Source organism: Rhinichthys klamathensis, unplaced genomic scaffold (genome assembly GCF_029890125.1).
Source record: "Rhinichthys klamathensis goyatoka isolate OS25496 unplaced genomic scaffold, OSU_Roscu_1.1 h1tg000487l_1, whole genome shotgun sequence".
NCBI lineage: Eukaryota > Metazoa > Chordata > Actinopteri > Cypriniformes > Leuciscidae > Rhinichthys > Rhinichthys klamathensis.
The window spans coordinates 706,330-717,678 of NW_026606974.1; the positions used below are offsets into that span (position 1 = coordinate 706,330).

Sequence of the window (11,349 nt, forward strand, 5' to 3'; positions counted from 1 at the left end):
GCCACAATCTCGCGGCTGTGCGTCATCGATTTTGGAAATTAAAGAGCGAGAGAGTTTTTAAAAGGAATTCTTAACACGAGCCTTTTTTACTTTTCAAGTGTCAGTCCTCAACCTATTACTACGCCATTTGAAGGGGTTATTTGAAATATCTTTCTATTTCATTTCGTAAATGTTAAGGGGTAATATTTATCTAACTTTTTTTTTAAAGTGCTAATTGTTTAAACAAGGCCATTGAGGTGTGGTAAGTTTTAAAGAAAAAATACACCTTTTGAGGACAAAAAAACAAACCAATCCTTTTCACTAACATAAACTGTATTAATATTTACTAATGTTAGTTGTTTAGAATGAGCTTTCAGTTTGTTATCCTCTGACTAATTCGCAAATGTTGTGTATAGGAAACGGCAACAGTGTTTTGGCGCAAGCATTCTAGATGTACTTTTCTTAAGATATGATTAATGAAAGACTATAGGAGCAATTTTATTTAGTATCAGTTTAAAGATTTTTATTTAGAGTAAATGAAGAGACATTAAAGTGTATATTTTACATGCAGATACTTTTTTGGTTGGATTTAAAGAAGATATAGAGTATAATATCTGAGTCTGTAAAGCTCAGTTAGCCACTATCACATTACAAGGAGTTCTCCACGGTTTCTCTAGCGGGAAGACATTCTCATTCGACTTCATTCCATGTTGATTTCCGAATCTTTCAAAAGGAGGCAAGGTTTTTTCCCCCCGTAAAAGAAGCATGCGAAACCTGCCATGCCTGTAACATTTTTAATTTCATACATAGAATTGTACAGGATTACATCATTTTCAACTGATTATAATGTACAGTATTTAATATAGGCCTATTTTGTTGTATGTGTTGCATATTATTCAAATGGAACAAACTGAGGCCTCTGTTACAAGTGGCAAAGCTTTCTGTGTATAATTTGTCTAATAAACATGTTTTCTACAGTGGTTTTTGTTGTGTTGTCTGTATCGTCAGAAATGTCTCGAAATGCTGTATGTGAAGAGTAACGCTGTTCTACTTTATCCCTTCCACCTCAGGATGAGCTGATGCTTTGAACACAATGAAGGATGTGGTCAAAGGTTAGCCACATTTGGCTTTTGACTTTGTGAACCAGATTCATGCACTACAGGTCAAAGTGAAAGGCACCACAGCGTTTCAAGTCATGCTCTAGTGCTTGGAGAGTTTGTCGCCACAAGTCTGACCCTGAACCTGTCATCATGTTCCAGATATAGTAGGCCAAGTTCTTGTATGCGATTCTGTTTGTGTTATTATTTATTTGTATGTATTGTTTAATGTTACACTTTTTACCAAACACCCTGATGCACCAACATGGTCTTTTTTCATCTTGTGATGATAAAAAGTGTTACACATACAGTGCATAGCATAGCACCTGTGAAGGCTGGCATGCAGTTGAGATCTGTAGCTCATGTACAAGGAGTGATGTGCAATTCCAGACATTTTATGCTGCATGTACGCTGTAAAAAAAAAAGAAAGAAAAGAAAAGTTGCTGCCTTCAATTTTTAAGTACAATCAACTTGGATGTTTAAGTCATTTCAACTTAAATTATATTTAACTGACTTGAGTTTAATCTTGTGTAATTAATAAATAAATAAAAATGCCTTAACTTATTTTAAAGCAATGTAAAAACATGTTGTCAATTTATTGATCATTTGATTGTTTACAGAGTAGGCCAATGGGAAAAAGAGGATAGCTTGTGGTAAATCAAATTAGAGAATTACATTGGACAGGCTTTCACTCAAATTCAAGGTGTCGAATGTTTTATTGTATGACGAACTGTAGTAAAACAGTTTGTATTTTGATAATTGAGGTGAAATTCATCTTTAAATTCATTCTCAAAAAAATGACCACTAGGGTAAATGCATTGCATGTCCACTAGATGTCGCCTTTGATGCCTTTTCAGTAGATTTTTAAAAAGATGCATATAAGTGTGCACCTGTTCTGATAGGCTATTTAGAAAATCAGAAGTCTTATTTGTTTCATGTATTATGGAAAACACTTAAAAATGAAACGCTTGTGGATTCAGTTTCACACTTTGAAATGTGGTATCAGGGGGTTAATTACTGAATGAAAGTCCCTTAAAGTCTGAATTTAATCCAAATTATTACATTTTATCTATGTAAATGTATTTGTTAGATATATAAGAAATAATTATTTTATTTGTTACATGTTTCAAACAATTACTTTAGTAGCTTGCTGTGGCTGAAATTAATTTTATAATAATAATTATTATTATTCGAGTTGAAACCCTATGATGTCTTTTATCGACTTTTATCAAGCACGCGATATCTCTGGGTTTCCCGGGAGACAGGAATGAAGAAAGCAGCACGCAGACTCGATCGCGGTGGAAGCCCCCATCGAGACACATTTTGTGCCCTTTTTCCAAAGAGTTCTTCAGGCGTGTCGAATGGAACATTGAGTCGCTATTGTCCTTGGGACACTTTAATAATCGACGGCAGCAATCCCAACCTGTTGTTTGCTTTAGGACCTATTCCAAGGCACACAAGCCGCCTGGATGAGGCTCCAGTTGGGGTGAGCTCAGGCGCCAGTCCGCAAGCCTCTGCACTCTATGAATTCATGAATAAATGTAAAAAGATGAATGTGGACTTTTTAATGCCAGAAAACCGGAATTAAGGTCATGTGCATCACTGCGTTACATATGTTTCGGTGACTAACCAGGGAACGCAGCTGTAGCATGTCACAAAGTTTGTTTAACAATGCACGGTTTTCTCTCTGCACATTTATCCACGTTATATGGTTTCACTCCTGATAATGCCTTTTCTTAGTTTCACGATATTTAGGCATTATTCCATTATTTTATTATTGGCTTTTAGAGGCCTAGCTACTTTATTTTTTAAAGTAGCCTACAATATTTAAAATGTCATCTATAATTAAACAAAAATTACCTAATTAGTTGCCTATATTATTATTATTGTTATTAATATTGCTGCCCCTTCTGCGCTTGCTCTCTTTCTAAAACTCGTGACAGCAAGGGACTGTCGCGCCTCCAGATCAAGTTTCTGATATTTGGGAAGCTCTTTTGCTAAAAGGGCGTTCCTTAAATCGGATCAAAAGGTTTTGAACTTGTTCAAAAAAGAAACGAAACTCAAGCTGGTATGACACTCATTGCTTGAATGTCTTATGTGCACCAATAGAACGAATTATTGCACTTTATTTAATGTTTATGTTGCATAACTGCTTTTTGCATAACTAAGAGAAGTAGCACACAGGTAGCCTAGTATATTTATTATTTATTAATTTATATAATTATTAGGCTATAAGCACGATTATCTATTATTCGGTAAACTAAATAAATAAGCCTAATTTAATTAGAAAAACTTTTGTAAATAACCTTCTAATAGGCCTATAGCTTATTACATTTCATTGACTAAAAGATGCAAAATACAAAATGATGCATGTTTCTTTCATTCCATGGGACAATTTGCATGAAGACAGAGCAAATGTCTGTCAAAGCTATAGCCTTGCGGTCATCGGGTTTATTTTCTTATTGAGGTTTGGGCCTAATTTAAGAAAACGTGACTAAATTCAGTTGAATTTAATAAATCAAGCTAGTTTCAAAGCACGGTGTCGTCAAATATTTTTGATAACCCCTTTCTCTGCATTTCATACTGTGGAGAAAACATTTTTCTTGTTTTTTGTTTGTATTAAACTAAGGCCTATGCTACTAGGCCTATATCTAATTTCCTAAACGTAACGTGTAAGGAGACTCGCCACAAAACTTCATTCAGTCCCTAAGATTCTGAGTAGGCCTACGTCCTGTGGGACGACCCATTGTGATAATAATTCTGTAGTTAAACAGGCTTGAAGCGCTACATTATCAAAAAAAGAAAGAAAGAAAGAAAGTTTGGGCATAATAACCTCTCTCGGGTTTGCTGCGACTTCTCATTGGTCGCCTACACGCGCCTGCCCCGCGTGCTCTTATTGGTCAAAGCGCCACGCGACCAGCTTGGGAAGGGGGGCTCCCCGGCGCGTGCCGCTTTTAAAAACGACGAGTCGCTCTGAGTCATCAGTAAAGAAATCCTGTTCACCACAGGTGTAAGAAGAGAAATCCTCCACGGCAAAAACCCCGTTCCCATATCCATAGCCACCCACTTTCCTCCAAAAAAGCACAAAACAACAAAATGGATGGAATGAGCACGGATACAAGGGAGGTGGTTGAACTCGACGTCCAGCATCCAAGCTTGGGGCGGGGGGAGCAGCGCGAGTACCCACCAGCTTTGGCACTCATGGCCAGCAGTGACCCACGCGCCTGGCTGGCTCCCGTGCAGGCTGGCACCTGCGCGGCACACGCCGAATACCTGCTGCATTCGCCCGGCTCGAGCTCGGAAGGCGTGTCCTCTTCTTCCAACTTCAGGAAGAGCGGCAAGAGTCCTGTCAAAGTACGCGAGCTCTGCCGGCTTAAAGGAGCTGTGGGTGCAGATGAGGGCAGACAGCGGGCCCCGTCCAGCAAAGCGACCAACGGCGTGCAGAAACAGAGGCGAGTGGCTGCCAATGCCCGGGAGAGGCGAAGGATGCACGGATTGAACCACGCATTTGACGCGCTGCGCAGTGTCATCCCAGCCTTCGATGACGACAAGAAGCTCTCCAAATACGAAACCCTACAGATGGCCCAGATCTACATCAACGCCCTGTCCGACTTGCTTCAGGGCCCCGGTGCTAAAGCCGACCCGCCAAACTGCGACTTGCTGCCTGCCAAGGGGTTCGAGGAGGACCGCTCTCCCAGAGGGTCGCCGAGTGCCTGTCGGAGAGGCACAGGCGCGGGTTACCCGTACCAGTACGATGATGGAACATTCGCCTCTTTCATGGAGCAAGAGCTTCAATCGCCCTCTGGAACGAGCAAGTCCGGTTCGGAGGCCAGCAAGGACTCGCCTCGGTCGAACCGGAGCGACGGAGAGTTCTCCCCTCACTCGCACTTCAGTGACTCTGACGAAGCGCACTTGGAGTTGCAGAGCGAAGACGAGCTCTCGGAACTGAAACTGCCCAAGCACCGCGCTTTTTAGAAAACACACTAGCTACTGGACTGTCCATCAATCGTGTCAATCGTATATTTGGGCTTTGTAATGGGTTGCTTTATTTATCCATTTGTTGTACGATCTTTTGACAATGATGTTGTTGTGTCTGACGCCAATAGATTTAGTTGCCTTCTCGTGACATTGACCGGACCCCTACGCCATGTGAACTGCCGCGTGCAGCAGTGCCATGGGCTCGAATGTCATGCATAAAACTGTCTTCCGTGAAAGTTTTTGAAACTGTTTATTATTCAGAAATGATTGTCATGGGCCTATTTCGTGGATAGCCTACGATTGATTTTGAACCCTGTAAGAATTTGCAACTTCTAAAGTTTACGTGCACTTTAAAAACTGGCCATAGGCTTGAGAAACATTCTTTTGTCGTGGAACAATAAATTTTGTTTATGTAGAAGTAATGCCAATTTGATGAATATATTTAATATAGCCATTAGATTTTGTACATCCGTTCTTTTTAATATTTGATTTCAATGCAAAGTTGTGTTCTGCTTCTGTAGCTGAAGTAAAGCTATTTATTTTCGTTTGCCTTGCATTGGAATTTTGCTACTCGTATGTTTTGTTTTATTGTAGAAATAAAAAGGCAAATTTAACATGATTATGTCTCTTTGAGTTATCTCTATTATCTCTATTTCTGTTATACTACTTATATCCTATCAGTTTTTCATTATGTCTCATAACATGTCTATCTTATTGTTTAAATCATTTCAAGGCTACATTGCTACAAAATGTCTTAATGCATGTTATATTTTACAAATGTTATAATTTATAATTGGAACACTTTAGTTGGAAGTGGTGTGACATTAAATCATTACAACTATCAAAACATATGGTGATAAAAATAAACCTTTATTTTAAGTGTAGCCTATATATTTTGGCGAGTTCAGTGAAACAAGAAGCATGTAGGCTCTTTATCAAGTTGGGTTTTTTATTTTTTTATTTGACATATGTTTATCAGATCAGTGTATTGGGTGAGTTCTTTAAAGCACAACAACTTGATTTTAGAACTAGAGAATAAGTTATTTATGCAATTTAAAAAGGTTATTTATGGCATCAGGCTGTGAACCCATTTTGGTTATTATTGGAACCTTTCATTTTACACGAAATCATTACCATTAGATACTGTAAAACTGTAATACCATTAGACCTGTAGCATACACTTCAACACACTTAATGCAGTGACACCTATAATTAAAGAAAAAACGAATTCAACCGATAATGCCATTAACTCATAATGTCAGTTCATCTTTTCATTCTTTAGCTTGTTCATTCTAATGCTGGTTTCAAAAATATTTTAAAAAATGTTTGTCTTGTGGAATTGTAGCTAATCAAGATATTTGTCAAATAAAATGTAAACGTCCTCTTTAAGTTAATATCCTAATATCGTTTGCGTTTCAGTCGGTTGGCCAACCCGAACTCATGAGAAAAAGTTTTACGATTGCGATTTTGTATAAATTCGTATGATTTAATTCGTACGATTCGTAAAAAAATGTAGGCTATAAAGCATTAACAACGTGCTTTAATGAGAAAACGTAACTATTGGAGCTGCTGCATGCGCTGTTTTTGTGCTGTCGCTCTAAAACTACCAAATATTTGAATTTATATTGTAACATCTTAGTTTCAACGTTAATCTTTTCATTTGCTCAGAGTTTGAAAACACTTCTCTAAAGACGTTTAGCACAAACGTTATACGGTTTTCTTAACGCGTGCACATGTGCCGAAGCTGCCAAATGCCCCCGTGCCAACTGTCAGCTTCTCTACCCTCGAGCCATGACAAACATCATCAACTATTTAATTTTGCGTATGAAAGGATTTTAATAGTCTTCTTATCTATGCGTAACCTCACGTTTATTGAAGAAATTGTTTTAACTGTAGCCTAATTGAAGCGTTTATTATTTTTTACAAAATTGCTGGCCGACCCGTGGCAAGTGGTGTTGGGTGTCCTCCTGGAAGCACGCGCTGTCAGCTGGTGAGCGCACTGAGTGGAGTCCCACAGGACCTGACTCGAGAGACACACTCGCTCAGTGAGTCTGCCACACACGCGCTCACACGCCCGCCAGCACGCACCAAAGTACATGCTGACGTAGTAGGCTACACTATACACGCTAACTCGTATAATTATCTTACACTAAAAGGGGACTTATATATAGCCTTCTTTTGTTGTTGTTGTTGTTGTTGTTCCTATAAAAAAAGTTGTTGCCTTCATTTTTATTGGCTACAATCAACTTGGATGTTTAAGTAATTTCAAACTTTGCCTACATTAAACTGACTTAACAAATTAGTTGAATCTTGTATAATTTATAAAAAAGTTGAAAATTACTTAACTTATTTTGATGAGTTAAAGCAATGCAAAAAAAACATGTTGTCATAACTTATTGATCATACGTTTTTACAGTGAGACCTCTAATGTTTAATAAAAGAAATGTGTATTTATGAACAACATTTATCATTTTAAAACCTCATTTACCCCAAGTGAATTAGGCTATTTTTACAAAAGCTTATTTTGATCCGCTCATTTAAATAGAGTAGCTAGGGCATGTTGATTCTTTCAACATTATTACACTTGAGTCACGCACATTGTAAATTGTATAAGCTACTGACATAGTTCCTTTAGGAACGGATACGTAATTTTCAAAAACTTTTTTTGTCGGTTCCCTTGAAAGACTTCACTGGAATTGCTCACGAATTATTAATGAAAGTGGGCGCTGCGTACCTGCTTTTTTGTGTCTCCACCCCTGCGTTTAACCAATCACTTGAGCCATGTGTCTGCGATCCCTATCCAGATTAACATCGAGAATAATAGGGAATATCATGCACACGCTCAGAACGCTAAATTATTCACAACCTTATCCATAATACCTTTATCTTCTAGTGAACCGCGCAACCATCTGTGCCGTCCTGTTACATGCGTCCCTCAAACGAAAAAGGCGCTCAAATTTCGCGACCACGCGCCTGTAAATTGGGAGTAGACTAGCTGATGTTTAACAAACTAGCTGAAAAGTGTATCACCTGCATTTAGCTGGCGAATGTGATATTATTATTATTATTCTTAAGCGTAAAACTTTCCGTTTCCATTTAGCCTACGTGTTTCTATTCCCCGCTTTACATAACGGCGTACGGTACGACGGAGACTGTCTGATTATTTCTTAAAGTAGCCTATCACTTAGATCTGTTATTGACAAGATAAGTGCATAGTTACAACTTACAGGACCTGTCAGGTTCAGTCGTGCTGAACTAAGCTTTCACCATATATTTAGTCTGCTCAACACAAAAAAAGCTTGGAAAATGATTACCTTGGAACATGTCGATACGCTTAAAAGTTATAGGTCTGCTTTTAAAGGTCTCTGCAGTTATATTGTTAGTTTTATTAAGTTGTGCTCCTTTAAGAAACTTATATGCACATAGAACTGACAGGTTTACTGTGTGCTTGCATGCAACATTCAATAAGTGACTGCTGCCGCCGACAATAGAGCAAACGAGCCACTGGAAAATGAGGAAGAGAGCACTTTTAATATCTTCTTTATAACTCCACTATACGTTATATTGTTAGTTATTAAATTTGAGACAAAAACTTGTTCCTTTATACCAGGTCTCCCACGAAGGCAATTTTATAGCCTTATAACACCTTTTTTTAATCTGACAAACTATAGTCCAGTGTTCTCATTATTTAAGGTTTTTTTTTTTTTTTGCCTTTGGTGGAAAATGATGTAGATTTGTGTGTGACTTGCCTTTTGCAGAAAACCTTTGTCCTTATATCTCATTAAAATGTATAAAAACAACTCTGTTTGTATATGGCTATAGCCGGACCATTTCTTTTTTCTTTTCTTTTTTTTGAACTGATTCGAATTAGCCTACATCAGCAATCAGCCCTATTGTGGTTTGAAAGAGAAAGGTGATTATTATGCAATCATTTTATGGTGCATTTGGTCTAAATCTTTTGCTTGTTTTAATTCAGAAATAATAGATAAAAAGGGAAAATACTGTTATGCTACAGATACGAAATGGTTGTTGTTGTTGTTGTTAACTTATTTTTTATTTCAAATGATCCAACACCTCTTTACATTTGTCGAGTCTTGAGTGGATACTTGCTGTATAACTGTCAGTTGACCCTCGCGTGCCCATACCACAGCATCGGTGACACCAACGTCTTTTTTCGTTTTACTCGTGGAGTATTCCTGACAACAGCTGGGAGCCTGCCAGAGTTGAGGTTTCACATCTCATTAAATATTGAGGTAGAGCGTTGAAGGAAAAACATAAACAAATACCCCTTCATTTCTTACGCAATGCGCAGGCGCATAGAATCTGAGAGGCTCGCGCGCAATGGTTCTGTCGTGTTGCTTTTCAACTTCATTTAAACATTCATAGAAACCAAAACCAACATATAGGCTATATTCTATGGAAATTCTAAGACAGTTATGGCAACACAATGTTTCTTATTCGATACGGTTAATATGTTATGTAGACAGAAAAGGCTGGATATTTCTCAACTTCACACTGATGGTCTCTAACCCGCTGCATACACGTTGACTGTTTTTGTTTGACAATTACAGAAAATGTAGGAAGAACATAGTGAAGTGACTTTTTCAGCTTTATGCACTCTAAAACTTTGAATTCTATTGCACTTTATTTCCCCCTAGTGTGTTTGTATGTGAGTGCTGGGGAATAGTTTGCTTTTGCTCTTCTATAGTTCTTCAACCATTCTTCAAAATGATGGACAGATTATGAAAAAACCCCACCATGAAGAGCAACCTCCTCTTCATTCAGGGCTAGATGTACATATTTCAGAACATCATGCACACTGAACAGGTAAAGTGTTAAAAAGTGAGTACAACAATGTAAACTGCAAGCCGAGCACATGCTCATTCCTATGCTTAGTTGAAAAGTGTGGTTCCTAAAGTTCATTGGAGATAAGGGGAGTGGGAGGAGCCAAGGAAAGGGCCCGGACTCTCTGGGGACATTGGAACAAAAGCTAAAACTGGGCCGTACTCTCCATCTGCTTCGAGACTGTAGCAACAACCATAGAGCAAGACAGAAAAAGAGAGAAGAGGGCATGTGGGGGTGAGGTGAAAAAGGCATTCAAAAGAGAGGAAAAAAGACAACTTTAATGGAAGTGCAGCAAGTGAATGATAAATGGAGAAAAGATTCACTGCAACATGTTAGTGCACAGAGAGAATCATTCTCGACTATGTAAGCACTGATCTGGCAGACTTGTGCCAGGTAACTGTTAGCATTTGGATGTCAGCTTATGGAGACAACTCTATAAAATATTAACATCAAGTAATGTATTAGAGGCCTTTGTTGATAGATATGCATACACCTGTGCATGTACCACAACTACATGGTTAAAAAAAGCTTTGTGGTCTTTTTTAAAAAGATTGTTATCTAAGCAAGGGGGGGAAATAATAGAAAACGTCACATGAGCCGAAGAGGTATGAATAATGCATAGGCTTCCTGTGAACACTAGTCTGCAGTCTCTGATGATGCATATCAATGTAACCTAGATAGCCAGGATTATTCTTGTGGAATCATAGATAATGTTATTCATGAATGCTCTTAACCAAAAAAAAAGAAAGAAAAAAAAGATGTTCACTCAGTTTGGAAAAAGTTTTTGGGAACATTGGTATAAGTATATGCCACAGATATTAATGCACTTAACAGAATATTCCAGGTTCAACTCAATCAACAACATTTGTTGCATAATGTTGAAAATCCAAAAAAGATTTAAAGTAAGTTGAAGCACTTGCAATGGAAGTGAATGCCGACTTTTTAAAAATGTGAAGCTTATAATTTTATAAAATCGCCCAGATTAATTCTTCTGTTAAATTATTTAAAATATATAGTATGATTGTTCTTTTCATCTTTATGGTCATTTTAAGGCAACAAAGTTGTGAAATTGGATATAATTTTACATAGCAGATTATGCTAAAACTTATTGTTTATGTTTTGTGTCTTTGAAACAGTGTGTATAAAACAGTGCCTATGGACTGGCCCCATTCACTTCTTTTGTAAGTGCCTCACTGCAACCCATTTTTTTGTTTGAAATTCATTTTTATGGTAATCAACAGTGTCACAAGTGCTGTTGATTGGTATTGAACCTGGAATATTCCTTTTTGAAACATATGTAATGCTATATCATTTTAATTGCAAAAAAATCTGCAGAAAAAAACAGACTGATCTCATGAAATGGCGTATGTATGACACGCCAATTCGTATTTCCATTTTTGGCGTGCTATCAACACGCATAATCGCTTTTCAGCGTGTTTATCAACGCCTT

General features: G+C 37.8%; 1 protein-coding gene across 1 annotated transcript; it reads left to right on the forward strand.

Annotated features, from left to right (window-relative positions):
• Positions 1-4,009: 4,009 nt before the first annotated feature.
• On the forward strand, positions 4,010-5,602 carry atoh1a (atonal bHLH transcription factor 1a). Its single transcript, XM_056237496.1, has one exon. The coding sequence runs from the start codon at positions 4,173-4,175 to the stop codon at positions 5,049-5,051; it is 879 nt and encodes a 292-aa protein (XP_056093471.1). The 5' UTR covers positions 4,010-4,172; the 3' UTR covers positions 5,052-5,602.
• The last annotated feature ends 5,747 nt before the right edge of the window (positions 5,603-11,349 follow it).

Excerpts from the sequence above, each read along its gene's own strand:
- atoh1a (XM_056237496.1), top strand. The coding sequence starts at position 4,173 with ATGGATGGAATGAGCACGGATACAAGGGAGGTGGTTGAACTCGACGTC.